The sequence below is a fragment of the Pan paniscus genome, chromosome 6 (assembly GCF_029289425.2).
Source record: "Pan paniscus chromosome 6, NHGRI_mPanPan1-v2.0_pri, whole genome shotgun sequence".
In the NCBI taxonomy this organism is placed as follows: Eukaryota; Metazoa; Chordata; class Mammalia; order Primates; family Hominidae; genus Pan; species Pan paniscus.
In genome coordinates, this window is record NC_073255.2 from 52,577,268 (window position 1) to 52,597,483 (window position 20,216).

General features: G+C 43.7%; 1 protein-coding gene across 1 annotated transcript in view; it reads right to left on the minus strand.

Annotated features, from left to right (window-relative positions):
- Positions 1-909: 909 nt before the first annotated feature.
- Positions 910-20,216, minus strand: part of PKD1L1 (polycystin 1 like 1, transient receptor potential channel interacting) — a 263,204-nt gene continuing 243,897 nt past the window's right edge. Inside the window, exon 58 of the mRNA XM_055115919.2 lies at positions 910-3,474. Within this exon, the coding sequence (XP_054971894.1) occupies positions 3,208-3,474 (267 nt within the window). The 3' untranslated portion in view covers positions 910-3,207. The remainder of the gene's footprint in view (positions 3,475-20,216) is intronic.

Below are 20,216 nucleotides of genomic sequence, written 5' to 3' on the forward strand. Positions count from 1 at the left end.
AAAAAGAAAGAGAGGAAGGAAGGAAGGAAGGAAAGAAGAAAAGGAAGGAGGGAGGAAAGAAGGGAGAATGGTCAAAATATATGATAGATGAGGTCCAGAATATGCAAATTTGTTGCACGTTTTCAGCCATTGGTAGAATATGAGAAAAGAGAATCTATATGTGAGCATTTAAAATATACATTTGAATTTTTATCAAGGTGATACAAACCCATACTTAACAAAAAATTAAGCACCACTAATAATCTTATGATGATACATAGTGGTCTCTTACCCCACACCCCCTATTTTACTTTCTCATGCCCCAGAGGAAATCTCTATTCTTCTAAGTTATTTTTGACATGTATTTCCATATTTCCAAAAAACATTTCTTATATAGATACTTGTGGATTTATTAATTTTAGACAATATATTTAACTTCCTGTTATGACAAGTGAGACTTAGCTTTCTTACCTGGTAAGAAAGGGTACATGCAGTGCCTCTGCCACACTCTCCCAACAGTGGGTTTGGGTCCTAAAGTTAACTTAAATCATTGGTTGACCTTAATATCATTGCACTTGTGTAAATATTGTCCACTCTTGGGCTAAGAGGTGTCTGTTCCATGTTTACATTTTCTTTTTCACTTCAAACTTTTTTCCTGAAATTATTAATGACTGCTTTTTTCATTGCTTAGATTTCCTTTTTATTCAAGCTCATTTCTTCAGTATGCTCAATTTGATAGCCTACTTCATATTTCTCTTGCAAACCCATCTTGAATACGCATGTCTGCCTGCTCCAGCCTGCACTGGCTCACCCCAGGCCTGCTGCACAGCTGTCATTCAGGATATTCTCAGGCTGGAATATCCTGAGTGACAGCTGTGTATCAGGCTTGGATCAGGCCTTATTTCCTGGATCCAATGCTGTGCTGGGGCCTCCTCATATTATATTAACTTTCTAAAATTGATTGCTAAATATTTGGGAGTTTTGCAAACCACAATCATTGGCAGCCACGGTGGGAGTATGTATACCACCCAAACTGCCAAATGCCAGAAATCAAGCCTTTTTTGGGAGGGTGGTGAGGATCTGTTCTATCAGCACATTGCTGATTCTATGTCTGCCTCTTTATTAATTTATTCCTTTTTTTGATGAAGCATATTTTATAGTATATTCTAGGAAAAGGAAAGGACACCAGAGAGGTAAGATTTTTGAGTCCTTACATGTTTCAAAATGCCTTTTTAGGCTGAGCATGGTGGCTCACACCTGTAATCCCAGCACGTTGGGTGGCTGAGGTGGGCAGATCACTTGAGGCCAGGAGTTTGAGACCAGCCTGGCCAACATGGCGAAACCCTGTTTCTGCTAAAAATACAAAAATTACCTGGGTGTGGTGGGACGTGCCTGTAGTCCCAGCTACTTGGGAGGCTAAGGCACAAGAATCACTTGAACCTCGGAGGCACACTGTCTCAAAAAAAAGAAAATACTTTTTTATTGTACTCTTATTCTTGACAGATGATTTGGCTGAATAGAGAACTCTAAGAAACATGATGTTTCCTCAGACTTTTGAAGGCATTGTTCCGTTGTCTTCTGTCTTCCAGTGTTGCCTTTGAAAAGTTGGAGTTTTTTTGTTTCCTGATCTTTCTCATGGGACCTGTTTCTTTTCCTGTCTTCAGACTTCTTAAGGACCTCTCTTTTCCATAGTATTCTGAAATGTTAAAAGACATACAATTTGTGTGGTGTTGATGGGCCTTGTATATCTGGTATGGCATGTTCTCTAGTTCCTGGAATTTTTTTTTTTTTTTGGCAGTATTTCTCTGACATTTTCTTCTTCAGCCTCTCTCCAAGACCTCACCTCTCATTTTCTCCATTTATTTCTTTCTGGAACTTCAACTGGTTGAATGTGATATCTCCCATAATAACACTTTAATTTTGGGTGGGTCATTTTCCCCCCTTCTAATTTCCTTTTTTTCCCCCACCTTCTTCCATCTTTCATCAATCTGTTTAATTTTTTAGTTAACTATCATCTTTTTAACTTCCAGGGTCTTTTTTTTGTTCTCAGGTTGTTAATTTTAAAAATGACATAACAAGGAATTTCATTGAGCCAAGAAAATGCTTGATAAAGGAATCCCAGAAGAAAGCATAAAGGGTATATCTTCAAATAAATAAAAAGATTGCTTTCAGATGGCAATGAATTAGGAGATTATTCTTCCTGGCAAAACCAGGCTATGTATGCATGCCGTCCTGCTGCAAACATCTTAAGGGAGGAGCCAGTCCCTGGATGGCTTTCAGCAGTGCCTGCAGGATATATGTAGGGTATACAGGTAAGAAGGAGTCATATCCCTCAGTTCAAGTATTGCTTGGTTCTGTGCAATGGCAATTTAGGAACAATGATAGCTAGAGCTAGGTTGGTGCAAAAAGAATCGCAGTTTCAGATAGGGAATTTTAAGTCATTATAACCAGGCTCAAACACATCTTTATTAATCAAAGTAAGAACCATTACAATCAGCACATTTTTGCCAAGGACATATAAGTTTGTTTATTCCTGTAGGATAAAAATACATGCTTTGGGATTAGACAAACTCTTGGAAAGCATTTTCTGCATCCTGCTGGTTGCAGAAGGGTTTTCCCTACAAAAAGTTGTCGAGATGCTTGAAGAAGTGGTAGCCAGTTGGTGAGAGGTCAGGTGAATATGGTGGATGAGTCAAAACTTTGTAGCGCAATTCATTCGACTTTTGAAACATTGGTTGTGTGACATGCAGTCGGCATTGTCGTGGAGAAGAATTGGGCCCTTTCGGTTGACCAATGCTGGCTGCAGGCATTGCAGTTTTCAGTGCATCACATTGATTTGCTGAGCATATTCTCAGATGTAATGGTTTTGCTGGGATTCAGAAAGCTGTAATGGATCAGACCAGCAGCAGACCACCAAACAGTGACCATGACCTTTATTTGGTGCAAGTTTGGCTTTGGGAAGTGCTTTGGAGCTTCTTCTCAGTCCAACCACTGAACTGGTCATCGCCGGTTGTCCTGTAAAATAAACTTTTCATTGCACATCACAATCGGATTGAGAAACGCTTCCTTGTTGTGTAGAATAAGAGAAGATGACATTTCAAAATGATGATTATTTCGATTTTTGGTCAGCTCATGAGACACCCACTTATTGAGCCTTTCCACCTTTCCAATTTGCTTCAAATGCTGAAAGACCATAGAATGGTCAACGTTGAGTTCTTCGGCAACTTCTCATGTAGTTGCAAGAGGATCAACTATCATGACTGTTCTCAATTGGTCGTTGTCAACTTCCGATGGCCGACCACTATGCTCCTCATCTTCAAGGCTCTTGTCTCCTTTGCAAAACTTCAACCACCACTGCATTGTACTTTCATTAGCAGCTCCTGAGCCAAATGCATGGTTGATATTGCAAGTTGTCTCCTCTGCTTTATGACCCATTTTGAACTCAAATAAGAAAATTGCTTGACTTTGCTTTTGGTCTAACATCATTTTCATAGTCTAAAATAAACATAAAATAAACAGCAAGTAATAAGTCATCAGCAAAAGAACATAAAGTGAGAAATGCCCATTAAAATGATATATGACATAACCACATTTATTTAAGAATGCATTCCAATATCAAATGGCAAATTCCAACAATGCAAAAAACGTAATTACTTTTGCACCAACGTAATATTTTCAGTGAAAACATAGTGATGTCTGAGCATTGAGCAATTGAAGATTGAAACCAAGAATTTACTGTAATTAACACAGAATTCATGTAAAGGGTAGTATTAATTTCTACTAAAACAGATGCAGTATGTGGAAGACCATATAGACAGAAGCATAACCAAGTGCTAAAAGAAAAGTCTCTCTGCTATTGAAACTAGCTAAGGATTTCACCAACTTACAGTGGGGAGGGATTGGGGTTAACCTCAGAATTGTATCATGTCTTAATTAGAGCTTTTAAAAGATATAGTCATAGGAAATTAACTGCATAAATCCTAACTGCACAAATCATTCTACAGTGAGAATTCATCATTTTCAAAAGATTTTTGTCTTTATAAAGTCGTAATTGTTATTTTTCATTGAGTTTCTCGTAAGTACTAAATGTTGCATTTATGCATTATGTATATAGTCTCACATTATATGTGTGTTCATGTATATATGCAGATTATAAATATATAAAGTCTTCACTCCAAATTTTGAGATTATCCTCACTTTTTGCTTTAAGAAACTAAGCCCAACAAGGTCAAGTTGCTTGTCTAAGGACACTGAGTGACTAAGGGCAGACCTGAGATTCAGAGCAGGCCTTTTGCTTTTAGATTCTGTGATCTTTCTCCCAGCAGCACAGGTACTCCATTCTCCCCACCGAGGTGTGGTCCAGTCAGCTGAGCTGCCTGCCTAGGGGCATCCCAGAAGCTGGGATGAGTGGAAACAGACTAAAAACAGCAATAGAATGCACCCACATAACATCTCCAGCAACAAACTTCTCAGTTTTCGTTTTCAGAGGGGTTTTCTTTTTCTGTTGGAAAAATATAGGAGTGTGGAGATTTTTCACATCTCCGGTTAAAGTGATGAGAGACATGAATTATCGCTTTAGCTCAGGTGGTCTTTGACATGAGGCATTGGAAGCCGCTATGCTGCTTTGCTGCTTCTCAACACTGACGTCTCCCACCCCTGACATGGAGCAGGAGGGAAAGCCCTTTGTTGGGAAGGAAAAAGGAGCTTCCAACTCCAGACTCAGAATAGAGAGCTGGGTGCAGGTGGGGTGCGCTCATCTGGTGGGGTGTGCTCCTCTGACAGGGGAGGAGAGTTTACTGGCTCTAGCTCCTACCGTGACTGTGACGGCCACTGCAGGCAACAGCTCAGGGAGTTTATTTATTTTAAAATTCAAAGCTGTAGGTCTGGAACGGTGGCTCACGCCAGTAATTCCAGCACTTTGGGAGGCTGAGGTGGGTGGATCACCTGAGGTCAGGAGTTCAAGACCAGCCTAACCAACATGGTAAAATGCTGTCTCTACTAAAAATACAAAATTAGCTGGATGTGGTGGCACATGCCTGTAATGCCAGCTACTTGGGAAGCTGAGGCAAGAGAATCACTTGAACCCGGGAGGCAGCGGTTGCAGCGAGCCGAGATCATGCCATTGCACTCCAGCCCGGGCAACAAGAGCGAAACTCCATCTCAACAACAACAACAAAAATAAATAAAATAAATAAAATTCAAAATGGTGGGGAAAATGAAGTCGAGGTTTAAAAAAACTTAGGGTACAAAGTTTTATTTTTAGGAATAGCAGTGGTACATGATGGAAGCAGAGGGAGAAAAAATAAAAAAGAACCGTAAAAAGTCACAGAAAAGAGGGAGGGATGGGGATGGGGAGAGGATTGAGGAGAGAGGAGGATACAGGAGAAGGAGAAGACTTGGAAAAACAGATTTTTTTTTTTTTTTTTTTTTTTTTTTGTGACGGAGTTTCACTCTTGTTGCCCAGGCTGGAGTACGATGGCGAGATCTTGGCTCACTGCAACCTCCACCTCCTGGGCACAAGTGATTCTCCTGCCTCAGTCTCTGGAGTAGCTGAGACTACAAGGGCCCACCAAGATGCCCTGTTAATTTTTTGTATTTTTAGTAGAGATGGGGTTTCACCATGTTGGTGAGGCTGGTCTTGAACTCCTGACCTCAGGTGATCTGCCTGCCTTGGCTCCCAAAGTGCTGGGATTACAGGCATGAGCCACTACATCCGGCCCCCTGTTGTTTCTTTAAAAAATATATATTTTAGCCTGTAATCCCAGCACTTTGGGAGGCCGAGGCGGGCGGATCACGAGGTCAGGAGATCGAGACCATACTGGCTAACACGGTGAAACCCTGTCTCTACTAAAAATACAAAAAATTAGCCAGGCGTGGTGGCGGGCGCCTGTGGTCCCAGCTACTTGGGAGGCTGAGTTAGGAGAATGGCGTGAACCCAGGAGGTGGAGCTTGCAGTGAGCCGAGATTGTGCCACTGCACTCCAGCCTGGGCGACAGAGCGAGACTCCATCTCAAGAGAAAAACAAACAAACAAACATATATATATATATATATATTTTTTTAATTATATATATATATATTTATTTATTTATTTTAGTCCATGGATAGAGCCGTGATGGAAACAAAGGAACACATGGTGCGAAGATGAAAAGAGATTTTTAAAAAGAGAACAAAAGGGAGAACAAAGCAAAGTAAGCAGAAGAGACCCCATTGCAGTGAAGCAGCTGCCCCTTGCAACGCGTGTCCCACTCACACTGGAGTCGCTTGCCTGGATTCTGAGCAGCTCTCTGGCTATCAGCACTGTTTAAAATATGACAACATCTGACCTCAAGATTTTCCTATAGAATACACTGGCTGACAGAAAGAGGTACTGTAGCGGGTCTTAATATTCTTTCTTTGGCACAGGGCTGTGAGACCAGGAAAGCAATACAGGTGTAGTCAGATGGAAATATCCATAACCATCATAGCAGAAAATACTCAGATGCAAAAAATGGGTGATTTTTAGTAGAAGGAAACAAGTTAAAGAAAAGTAGAGAGAAGGCACCTTCAACCAAATAACATTTCACAGTGGTTATGTGTTTTTTTGAAATAGAATTTTATTTACCTATTTCTGCTTCAGAGACATTATGTGGCCCTATGGTCTATGAATATCATCTTAATTGTTCTTTAACATTTAATTAATATTTACATAATTTAATATCTTCATTTAATATTTACCCCAAATGAGCCAGGAAAGTAAAAGTTATCACAATTTCTTTTTTTTTTTTTGAGATAGAGTCTTACTCTATCGTCAGGCTGGAGTGTAGTGGTGAAATCTCGGCTCACTGCAACCTCTGCCTCCCGGGTTCAAGTGATTCCCCCGCCTCAGCCTCCTGAGTAGCTGGAACTACAGGTGTGTGCCACCATGTCCAGCTAATTTTTGTGTTTTTAGTACAGACGGGGTTTCACCATGTTGGCCAGGATGGTCTCTATCTCTTGATCTCGTGATCTGCCTACCTCGGCCTCCCAAAGTGCTGGGATTATAGGCGTGAGCCACTGCGCCTGGCCCACAATTTTAAATTAATTAATTAATTCATATGAAATGGGGTTGGGGGTGTCTCGCTCTGTTGTCCAGGTTGGAGTGCAGTGGCATGAACATGACTCCCTGCAGCCTTGACCTCCTGGGCTCAAGTGATCCTCTCGTCTCAGTCTCCTGAGTAGCTGGGACTACAGGCACGCATACCTGGCTAATTTTTGAAATTTTTTGTAGAGTCAGGGGTCTTCCTAAGTTTTCCAGGCTGGTCTTGAACTCCTGGACTCAAGCGATCCTCTCTCCTCTGCCTCCCAAAGCGCTGGGATTATAGGTGTGAGGCCTTGCGCCTGGCCTATCTCAACTTTTAAAAGGATAGACAAAGCCACTTCCAGTTCCGAAAGAGACCAGGCCTGTGAATTGCAGCCTGGCATGCAGGAGTGCCCTGGCAGCTTCCCTATAGAAAGTGGCAGCAGTTAGTGTGGGGACTCTGTGGTGGGGTTACTTCTGCAGCCGTGCCTGACACCTTAGGCAGGCCCACCCTATGCTGGTCCTGCCTTGCTGCCCTGGGGCCGAGGGCCAGCATCTGTCCCTGTTTCAAAGGAAGCAGAGAATCACTCAAGAGCTCATTTGGGGTGGTCACCCACAGTCACACAGTGATAATATTGCACCTCCACCTCTATTGCCAACCACCACCTTTCCCTCACCTCAGGCAACTGCATTCATCTCCTAATGCAGCAAACACTGACTGACCATCTTCTAGGGTCAGGCTGGTTCCAGGGCCAGAGTGTCTCCACGGTTGAGTGATGCCTGGGGCTGACTGATCATGCACAGAAAAGCTAAAGGAAATGGAAAGTCCTGTTGGAGGAGGGGCAGAAGGCTAGGGAAGGGCTCAGAGAGGCACATGATTCAGGCCTTGACGAGGGCATGGGCAGATAGAGGTGGGCAGGAATCAGCCATGTCACCTGCAAAGCTTTGGTGGGAAGGGGGAGGTGGGGGTGGGGCACAGGCTGGGCTCAGGAGCCACCACACAAGCCATTTCTGAGGGATCTTCCACTCCACCTGGCCATTTGAGAAAGAGGGGTGGATGAACACCTTTACCCAGGAATCGCTCTGTCTGCGCCCAGGGAGAAGGCATCCCTGAGTCTGGCCTGCAAGGCCCTGTTTCTCCTTCCCTCCAGGCAGCCTTCAGCCAGAGCCAGAAGGAAGAGGAGCCGACACAGTCACCCACAGAGACCTGTTTCTCTCTAGACAGTGAGAGATTCGGGCACAGCAGAGGACCTGCCCTTCTCATTCCTGCGGGGCCCACGGATTCAAAGAGTCCAGGCCCTCAGTCCCATGGGAAGAGCCCTTTGCTGACCCCTGGTGAGTCCAGCACATGGCTGAGTTGATTACACCACAATCTTCCAGCTACAGGTTCTTGATTTCTGCCAAGGCCCACTGCCCGGCTTTGATGACACACATCTTTCTGCATTGGCGGGAGTCTCCCCATAGCAGATGAGCCACGGTGGCTTTCGGTAGGGCTGATACATGCTTTGGGGGTTGTATCTGGAAAGGACATGTGTTCTCCATGAGGAGGTGGAAGCAACCAGCCAGTGGACCGGCCCTGTTTCTGGGCCCCAGCTCCCCAGGCTGGGTGGGTGTCAGTGCTGTTGGGGTCACCTGTGGTCTCAGACATGGTTCCCATCACTGAGTGCATAGGAGAGGACCTGCAAGGTTGTAAACAACACTGTTGCTAGCCTCCACCCATGACATTAAGTCAGAAACGAGGATGGGAGTGAGGCTCATAAGTCCATATTTTTAGAAATCTCTGCAGGAGCTTTTACCTGCAGTTAAGGGGGAGGACCCCCCCAGCCACTGTCTGATTCACGCTGTTGGTGAGGGGCCCGGACGGGCCCATGTGGGCTGAGCAGCCTCCCAACTCCTGCAGCGCCAGCAGAGGGGCCAGAGGTCAGAGAACCGGACCTGCCCACAGTCTCCAGGCAAGGTGAAGAAAAACAGACTCCACTGTCCAAGTAAGCAGTGTAATGTGTCAAAGAGAAAAGGCTGGGACTCCATCCAAAATATGGAATGGATTGGAGATAAAAGACTCCTTGAAACCAGAGCTCAGCGGCCACTGTGTGAGCCAAGGAGACTCCAGCAAAGCTGGGCACAGCCCAGCTCAGGCTCCAGAGAAGCCCCCTCCCCAACGCGGAGGGCAGATCCTGGGGCGAGGTGTGGGTGGCCCCTAAGAACTCCAGCAGGGCCCTGGTCAGATGGAGGCAAGCCTGGGCCTGTCTGGAACCTGAAGGTCTGGGGGGTCTCAATGGTATAGGCTGGCTCCACCCCAGGAGGATGAGAAGCAGGCAGAGGACCTCAAGGAACGTCCCCTGGGAGTGGAGGAAGGACTTATCCTTGGGTCCCATGCAGTCGCATGCTGCAAGGGCCACACAGGGGTACACCTGGACCTTCTCGGCCACTAGAGTTTCTGATCGTCTAGTGTGGGCATCCATGAAAAGGTTAAATTCAGTAGGAGAAAATAGTGAACGAGAGGGCAATTAGCACAGGACTTTCTTCTGTGTGAAAACAGGGTTGAAAATTAAGTTCTGAATAAAAAATCTCTCTGAGCATTCAAGATAGATGTCATATGCATCTGCAGACTGTTGCCTGCTGACTGTGACTCTTCAGTGAATGCCATAGGCCTATATAAGGAGGAAATTTGCTTGCACTTCTTTAAAAAAAACCTTAAATCCCAGCACTTTGGGAGGCCGTGGAGGGAGGATCACCTGAGGTCAGGAATTCGAGACCAGCCTGACCAACATGGACAAATCCCATCTCTACTAAAAATATAAAATTAGCCGGGCGTGGTGGTACATGCCTGTAATCCCAGCTACTCAGGAGGCTGAGGCAGGAGAATTGCTTGAGCCTGGGAGGCGGAGGTTGCGGTGAGCCGAGATCATGCTGTTGCACTCCAGCTTGGGCAAAAAGAATGAAACTCCTGTCTAGGCGCAGTGGCTCACGCCTATAATCCCAGCATTTTGGGATGCTGAGGCAGGCAGATCACCTGAGGTCAGGAGTTTGAGACAAGCCTGACCAACATGGAGAAACCCTGTCTCTAATAAAAATACAAAATTAACTGGGCATGGTGGCGCATGCCTGTAATCCCAGCTACTCAGGAGGCTGAGGCAGGATAATTGCTTGAATCCGAGAGGTGGAGGTTGTGGTGAGCCGAGATCGCGCCATTGCACTCCAGTCTGGGCAACAAGAGTGAAACTCTGTCTCAAAAAAAAGAAAGAAAGAAAGAAGGAAAGAAAGAAAGAAAGAAAGAAAGAAAGAAAGAAAGAAAGAAAGAAAGAAAGAAGGAAGGAAGGAAGGAAGGAAGGAAGGAAGGAAGGAAGGAAGGAAGGAAGGAAAGAAAGAAAGAAAGAAAGAAAGGGTAAAAGTCTGTTACAAAAAAAAAAACCTTAAAAATCTGGATGGCGTGAATTTCCAGCTGAAAGAAGGCCAGGAGCAACAGGTGTAGAAGTGAGGAGAAGGAGGATGAAGAAAATCACACTGAGTGTGGAGTCAGGGTTGGGCCCTGCAGGTGAGAGCCCGTCGCATCCTCACAGCCCCTTCCGTGGTCCTAGCCCACAGGCTGACCGCGGGGTGCTGCACGGCATGGTGGGTGTGAATGAGGCTCTTCGCAAGGTCTATTGCCCAAGCAGTCCTCTTAGGAAAGTAACTGGTACTATCTTCCGTGCCTCGGTTTCCCCCATTGTAAAAAGGGCATGCTAATAACAATCTCCCTCAGAGGTTTCTGTGGGGATTCCACATGCAGCAGAAGCTGTGCTCTTGTTAGATTTCAGCAATGATCATGACTGGCGCAGAGTCGTTGAGGAAGGAGCCTTTGACTTGGTGCACTTGTGTGGGCTTCCATCTAAATGGGTTAAAAAACCCAACCCCCACCCCCACCCCGACCTGACATTTACAACAGCAGTCCATCAGCTCTTCAGGAAGGTGATCTTTCCATGGGCTCTTAACAGGTAAGATTTCACTGCAATAGTCCTAAAATTTTAAAATCTGCTTGCGTTTTTTTTTTTTTTTTAAGTGAGCTATTTGGGGCAGCTAAATACTATCTTTGAGTCACTTTTTCCCATGACAGTCCCGTTCACGGGTCCATTCATTTGACACCAACAAGTCAGAAATGAAATAGGAATATCTGTAACCTGTCACCTAGGGATTCACGTCAATATCACATGCAGGTAATTACATTGAAAATTGAGCTTGAGGCATCACAGTTGTCTTCAGGTCCATTTTCTTTTTTTTTTTTTTTTTTCTTTTTTTAATTATACTTTAAGTTTTAGGGTACATGTGCACATTGTGCAGGTTAGTTACATATGTATACATGTGCCATGCTGGTGCGCTGCACCCACTAACTCGTCATCTAGCATTAGGTATATCTCCCAATGCTATCCCTCCCACCTCCCCCCTCCCCACCACAGTCCCCAGAGTATGATATTCCCCTTCCTGTGTCCATGTGATCTCATTGTTCAATTCCCACCTATGAGTGAGAATATGCGGTGTTTGGTTTTTTGTTCTTGCGATAGTTTACTGAGAATGATGGTTTCCAATTTCATCCATGTCCCTACAAAGGATATGAACTCATCATTTTTTATGGCTGCATAGTATTCCATGGTGTATATGTGCCACATTTTCTTAATCCAGTCTATCATTGTTGGACATTTGGGTTGGTTCCAAGTCTTTGCTATTGTGAATAATGCCGCAAGTTGTCTTCATAAGCATAAAAGCCATAAACGCATTAGGCGACAAGCACTGCGTGCGTACTCAGCCCCCCGCGCTCTCTGCTGCTTCTCGGCGCTTTCAGTTGACCTCTCCTGGGAGCAGGACCTTCCAAATGGAGGACTAAGGAAAGAATGTGAGAAGGGCTGGAAAGAGCTGTATTCTAAAATATCTATAAAGTGCCTTGAAAATTGCCAGGAGACATTGCTTGGGAAACCCTGACTTCAATTATGTCCCTACACTTCATAGCAGCTTGACTGCAAACTATCTTGGCTAAATTAAAACCTTCAAAAGAAATTCCTTAAAGTAAACATAAAAAGGTCATCTTTAAATGCACAAGAACTAAAATATTTGAGGTTTAGGAGCCCCAAAGTAGATGATACATCATATATTGTCAATAGCCCATGGGATGTTTTATTTTAAAAATGCTTCCACTTCAACTTCAAGGGGTACGGGTACAAAGTAGGTAACCTGATAATTCCAAAAAATCCAAAAAGAAAGAAAAAATTTCCCCGTCAACAGCGATCACAGAAGTTCTATTTGAAACACTTAAAAAGATTAATTTAACAATCTTAAAATAACTCATCTAATACTGGTGGTAGTGTGAAGTAGTTATCCTCATGAGTTGCTCACACTGCAATTTGTAGGAGACATTTTAGAATGCATGTGGCAATATGTGTCCCAAACTATATTGTATTTTCCCTGGCCCAGGAATCAAAATTCTTTTTTTTTTTTTTTTTTTTGAGACGGAGTCTCGCTCTGTCGCCCAAGCTGGAGGGCAGTGGCGGGATCTCAGCTCACTGCAAGCTCCGCCTCCTGGGTTCATGTCATTCTCCTGCCTCAGCCTCCTGAGTAGCTGGGACTACAGGCACCCGCCACCAGGCTTGGCTAATTTTTTTTGTATTTTTAGTAGAGACAGGGTTTCACCGTGTTAGTCAGGATGATCTCAATCTCCTGACCTTGTGATCCGTCCTCCTCGGCCTCCCAAAGTGCTGAGATTACAGGCATGAGGCACCGCGCCTGGCCAGGAATCAAAATTCTAAGAGTCTATCCTCAGGAAATATTTCAAAAGAGGGAACACTTTAGAAGCAGCATAATGCTCCTTGTAGTATTTTATGCTTGAGGAAGAAGACAATCACTTGTAGTAGGGGTTGGCAAACTATGTCCCACAGGCCAAACTGGCCTTACGGCTGTTTTAGTGGATAAAGTTTTATTAAAACACAGCCACGTTTGGTGGCTCGTTTATGTTTTGTTTTCACACAATCATGGCAGAATCGAGCAGCTGGAACAGAGGCCATGTGGCTCCTAAAGCTGAAAAATATTTACTACCTGGCCTCTTTTGTGGTACTGAGCTTTGAATCCTGAATTATGATATCACTCTATTCATCAAGTTATTCTCTTTATAGCCTTCTGTAAATGTTAAATTTAATCCTAGATATTTTAGATTTTTTTGCTATTGTGAGTAGAATACTTATTAAAAATGATATTCTCTTGTTAATATTGAAAAAGCTTTTGATTTCTAAATATTTATATTATAACAGACCACACTCTGAATTCTCTTATTTCATCAATTAAGCTTTACTTGATTCTCTTGATTTTTTTTTTTTTTGAGATGGAGTCTTGCTCTGTTGCCCAGGCTGGAGTGTAGTGACATGATCTCGGCTCACTGCAAGCTCTACCTCCCGGTTTCACGCCATGCTTCTGCCTCAGCCTCCCGAGTAGCTGAGACTACAGGCGCCCGCCACCACACTTGGCTAATTTTTTTGTATTTTTAGTAGAGACAGGGTTTTACTGTGTTAGCCAGGATGGTCTCAATCTCCTGACCTCGTGATCCACCTGCCTAGGCCTCCCAAAATGCAGGGATTACAGGCGTGAGCCACTGCGCCTGGCATCTCTTAAGATTTTATGTAGACATTTTAAATTAGTTTTAAATAATTAGTTTGTAATAATTTTAATTAGTTTATCTGGAAGTAATAAACTAATAGTTTACCCCCTCACTTCCAGTATTTTTCTTTCATCTTCTTGTCGTACTGAATCACTTGCTATTTCTAGGGCAGTGTTAGATACCAATAGTGAAGATGAGTACCATTCTGCTAATTTTGAAATAGCCTTGACCTAGTTACTCAGAAGTCAGGAGCCTGAAGCTAGCCCTGAAAATCCTGATTGCAAAGAGTTTTATATTCCCCTGAAGAAATTCCTCCTGATCAGCTCACTCCACACAAGGCAGCTGCACACAGAGCAACTGAGACATCCATGCTCTGAGCAGAGTTCCGGGTCAGCCCTACCTGGGCCACTGGGGAGGAAGCCATGAATTCTTTCTACTCTCTGATCACTGGGATGTTGGTTCCAATGCTTAAGTTTTCCCCCCCAGGCACATAAAGACAGGTGTGAGGAATACAAATTTCAGAAGCTAAATAAACCAAATAAAACATTTTAGTCAAAATATGAGGTAAGCACCCACAGTACGGAGGGTGAAAACATCTGTGCTTTGATAGACAGGTTCTGTTTCTGTCCTATCTCCTAAAATCTCAGTGACACTGGTACACCTTCTCTGAGTCTCAGTTCTCTCAACTGTAAAATGAGAAATAATACCTAAACTCTAGAGTTCTTGCAAGAATTAGAAAGAATTCGTAAGTATGGTTTGTAGGAGATATTGAATAAATAATTAGTAAGTATCATATGTAGGAATTATTGAATAAATCCTCATAAAACAGCAGCAATAACCATCAAAACTTTCTCAGCAATTTGAGGAAGTTCCATTGGGTGCTGAAAACACAACTGTCCTTTGAACACAAGGATTGACTGTGGGGAGATGCTGTGGTCTTGGATGGTTGTCATTTGCATAGTTTCTCTTTCAGGTTTCTTTCCTTCCAGCCATGCAGACCAACATCCAATATGATCACAGCAGATGCAATCTCAGTCTTTACTTAAAGTAAGCTTCCTTTGCTACAGAAAGGCCTAATCTTTTCCATTCATTTTTTGTGGACAACCACAGTGTGACACCCCCACCCCAACCCAAGTAGGCACATGACAATTGTGAAGTAACCAGAGGTCATTGGTTGTGACCCACGGGTAGCCATTTTGACCCATGAAGGCCCTGCGTGGGGCAGGGCAGGTTACATGTCAACATATACTTCTGGAAAGTGCTTGATCATATGTTCAACTAAGAAACCATTGGCACCTCCTCTCATCCTATGCCTAAGTCCTTTCCTCAGCATGCTCTGTTAGGGAGACCCCCACCTATTTTGTCTCTGCCTAACAATCATACATGGGGGCCTAATGTCCCTGGTGTTACAGATTAATGTACAACATTGTCACCCATGCCAGAGAAGGACTCGCTGGGCTTCCCATCTGTAAACAAGAAGGCAGGGCTTGCATGCATGAAACACAAGGACCCTGGACTTGGTGCAAAGGGCTCTGACTTGGTGCCTGGCTCTCCAGCTGGATCTAGGCCTGTCCTTTAATTTTCATGTCTCAGATGTCTAACCCAAAAAAGGGGAGAGAATTCCGATCATTACTCTGTGTGGAAAAAGTAAAGCGTCTCTTTTTTGATGGGATCTTTATCCATTAATAATTTAGTTGGACTAAATTATTTACATTTAACTTGTTAAAGGTCTATTTATTAATATATTTTTAAATTTTTATTTATTTATTTTTTTGAGATGGAGTTTCTCTCTTGCTGGAGTGCAATGGTGCGATCTGGGCTCACTGCAACCTCTGCCTCCCGAGTTCAAACGATTCTCCTGCCTCAGCCTCATAAGTAACTGGGATTACAGGCGCCTGACACGAAGTCCGGCTAATTTTTGTATTTTTAGTAGAGCTGGGGTTTCCCCATGTTGGCCAGGCTGGTCTTGAACTCCTGACCTCAGATGATCTGCCTGCCTCGGCCTTCCAAAGTGCTGGGATTACAGACGTGAGCCACCGCTCCTGGCCCTATTTATTTTTTTAACCTAATGACCTAATAGCACTTAATAAATAAATTTATTGTCTATTGATTCCTAATACATAAGCTATTAAAATCCATCCTGGAAGAACGCCAAATATTATTCCGAATTAAAATAGAAAGTAAGAAATATCGGGGCTTGGTGCAGTGGCTCATGCCTGTAATCCCAGCACTTTGGGAGGCTGAGGCAGGCAGATCATGATGTCAGGAGTTTGAGACCAGCCTGGTCAACATGGTGAGACCCGGTCTCTACTAAAGATACCAAAAATTAGCCAGGCATGGTGGCGTGCACCTGTAATCCCAGCTACTCGGGAGGCTGAGGCAGGAGAATTGCTTGAACCCAAGAGGCGGAGATTGCAGTGAGAGGAGATTGCTCCATTGCACTCCAGCCTGGGCGACAGGGCGAGACTCCATCTTAAAAAACAAAAACAAAACAAAACAAAACAAATATCAAGCTTTGTAAAAGTGAAAAAAATCCTTGCAACTATTCACAGTTTGTCATATGTGTAGGAGATAAGTATTGAAGTGGGCGAAATATTTTCTCTCCCTTTATTTAATCATCACAATTACTCTACAAGGCAAAAGCAATTAGAACAGTGTCTGGGCCGGAAATAAATCTGTATATCTATGGGAAGTTGATTTTAAATTAGAGCACAAAGACAACTCTTTTTTTCTCAACAAATGGTTCTAGGACAACTGAAATCCACATGCAAAACAGTGAAGCTAGACTCAAACCTCACACCATATACAAAAATCTACTCAAAAATGGATCAATGACCTATATGTAAGAGCTAAAGCTATAAATCTCTTACAACAAAACATAGGACTTAATCTTCCTGACCTTGGATTTAACAGTGGTTTCTCAGATATGACACCAAAAGCACAAACAACCAAAGAATAATAGATAATTTCAGTATTCAGAATATAAAAAGAACTCATACAAGTCAACAATAAAAGGACGAATAACCTAATTAAAAATATACAAATTGAATAGACATGCCTCCAAAAAAGATACACAAATGGCCACTAAACACACGAAAAGATACTCAACATCCCTAGTCTTTAAGAGAATTAAATCAGCACCATAACGAAATACCATTTCACATTCACAGGATGGCTGTAATCAGAATGACAGACAATAATAAGTGTCAGTGAGGAAGAAGAGAAATTGGAGCCCTCCTACAAGGCTGGTGGGAATGTAAAATTGTATAACCACTGTGGAAACAGTCTGGAAGTTAAGCATATAATTACCCTACAGCCTAACAACTCTGCTCCTAGGTTATATACCCAAGTGAATTAAAAACATGTTCACACAGGCCGGGCGTGATGGCTCATGCCTGTAATCCCAGCACTTTGGGAGGCTGAGGCGGGCGGATCACGAGGTCAGGAGATCGAGACCATCCTGGCTAACAAGGTGAAACCCCGTCTCTACTAAAAATACAAAAAAATTAGCCGGGTGTGGTGGCGGGCGCCTGTAGTCCCAGCTACTCAGGAGGCTGAGGCAGGAGAATGGTGTGAACCCGGGAGGCGGAGCTTGTGGTGAGCCGAGATCGTGCCACTGCACTCCAGCCTGGGTGACAGAGCAAGACTCTGCCTCAAAAAACCAAAAACCAAAAAACAAGCAAACAAAATGTTTACACAATAATTTGCGTATGAGAGTTTTTAGTAGCATTATTCGTAATAGCCAAAAGGTGGAAACAGCTCACATGTCCATCAGCAGATGACTGGATCAACAAAATGTGGCATATAGGTGCAATAAAATATTATTCAGCCATAAAGAGGAATGGAGTATTGACACGTGCTGCAAGGTGGGTAAACCTTGAGAACTTTATGTTAGGTGAATGAAGCCAGATCCAAAAGACCATGTTTAATATGATTCAATTTATATTAAGTGTCCAGAATAAGAAAATTCATAACGACAGAAAGTAGGTTAATTTGTCATTGCCAGGAGGTGGGGGTAGGTGATGAATTGGGTGCAGGATTACTGCTAATGGGTACAGGGTTTCTTCTAGGGTGATGAAAATGTTCTGGAATTAAATCATGATGATGGTTTATAAACACGCTTTAAAAAGCCACTGAATTGTACACTTTACAATGGTAAATTTTATTACACGTGAATTTTCTCAATTTTAAAAATAAGTGCCTGAAACCGAGGGAGCACCTGGTAAGTGACGACTATTATGACTATTAAATCCTGTCACCAGCCGCAATTTACACATGACGAACCATCTCTGAGGGAACAGGTGCCTCACCTAGGGGCACAGGGCTGGATTGCACTGCTTCCAAAACCCACCAGTTAACCAAGATACCTTACATCTCTTCAGGATTCGTCTCTTCAAATCCTGCCAGTGACTTCCAACCCAGAGGGAGAAGGAGAAGGTAATATGCTGAGCAAAGAAATGTGTCTGATGAGAGTATGGTTTCTGTTTATTATATAGACAAGTATGACAGCATTTACATTTGCACATTTTCCTCTGTGATTAAGCATTACATGTTGTCTTCATGTAGCATTGTTGACCAACCTCCATTCAGAATGAAGTTTAGAGAACACATGCGGCTTCTTGAATCTGAGAAAGTGTTACTATGATTGTGTTCCAAAGCTCCTACGAGCTTAGCATCGCCCTCAACCTTTGGAGTTGGAGAGAATGTGGAAGTTCTGGGTACACTGTTAAGTACTCCATAATGGCGAATTCCAGCAGTAATAGTGATCACCGAAAGGTCCTAATAGTAAGGCGTAGAAGTGGTGAGAGATTGGAGCCCTTGTGTTGGGGGGCAGGGAACATGAAATAGTGTGTCCACTGTGGAAAACAGTATGGAAGCTTCTCAAAATATGAAAACTAGAATTACCATATGATCTTGTGAGTCCATGCTGGATATACATGCAAAAGAATTGAAATCAGGGACTCAAGCAGATACTTGCATACCTGTGTTCATGGCAGCATTATCCACAGTAGCCAAAGGAGAAACAGCCCAAATGTCCTCCGGCAGATGAATAGATAAGCAAAATGTAGTATATGCATACAATGGAGTGTTATTCACCTTTGAAAAGAAAGGGAATTCTGTCACATGCTATGACACGGATGAACTTTGAGGACATTCTGCTACAGGAAATAGGAAATAGCCAGGCACAAAAGGACAGATACTGCATGATATTTAAGGAACCCAGAATAGGGACCTAGAATAGCTAAATTCATGTGACAGATCTAGAGTGGTCAAATTCATAGAGACAGAAAGTAGAGTGGTGGCTGCCAGGGGCTAGAGGGACGCAGAATGGAGAGTTTGTGTTGAATGGGAACAGACTTTCAATTTTGCACAACGAAAACATTCTAGAGATGAAGGGTGGTGATGATTGCACAATAATGTGAATGTGTTTAGATATCACTGAACTGTATTGTACGCTTACAATGGTTAAAATGGTAAATTTTATGTTAAGTGTATTTTACTACATTTTTTTTTAAGAAAGAGAAGGTGCAGAAGTTGTACCAGCTCACCTTTCTGTCAGTGAACCTCTTAGATCAGACAGGCCAAAACTTCTGGAAACGTTCAGGCCACTGGGGTCCCCTTTCCCCAGCTGCCAAGCTATTTTCTGATTTTCATAGCTGCCCTCAAGGCCTCCTGGCCGATCCTTGAACTTGCTGCGAACTTTATGGCGATTGGTGATTGCCCTGCTTCCTGGTAGCTGGGCTGCTATAAATAATAATAATGCTGATAATGAAAAGAATTGCTCAGGGTGCAGCAGGAGGCTCGCCAGGCTCCCAGACTCACGGGGGGAATGAGGAATGTCATGTCCAGGGGCTGCTTTATGTACTTGGTGTTAATAAATCATAATAATTAGATACTGGTCCAAGTCATTTGAAATTCATTTCTTTCATTCATGCAGCATTGCAGGAAGATGAAGATGCTGGCTGATTGACCTCATTCTTCACGTGCACTCAGGGCTCAGGGCCAGCGCAGGGCTGGGGAAGCTGCTTTCTTCCCACGCCTCCAGGGCCCAGCCTGGCCGTCTCACAACCTGGCCTCCTTCTTGTCTGTGAGCTCACACTCTCTTTCTTCCCCTGCATGCAGATGGTGATGATGGCCAGGACACTGGCCACCTGCCTGCAGCATGCCCAGGGCCTGGGCTTTGAGGCTTGTCTTCCCATCCTGAGTGCTCCACATGCTTTATCTCACTGGAGCCTCACAACATGCCTTTGGCAGGTGAGGAGGTTGAGGCTGAAGCTTGGCCTTGAATGTTGGCATGAGTCCTCACCAGCGTGTGTATTTGTCAGGTTAGACTGGGCTCTGCCGTGGTAACGAAACATCTACTAAATCTCAGTGGCTTCACATTGTCCTTGTTTATTTCTCACATACGCAAAATCTTCTGTGGGCCCGTGACTTCACAGGGCAGCTGTCCCTTGTACAGAAATCCAGCCCTGCAGGCTGCTCCTGTCTCCAAGCTTGGCCACCTCCAGAGAAAGCGACCTTCACCTTCATGGTGGGGGAACGTCCATGGAGGTCTCTCACCCTCATGTTTACACTTCTGCCC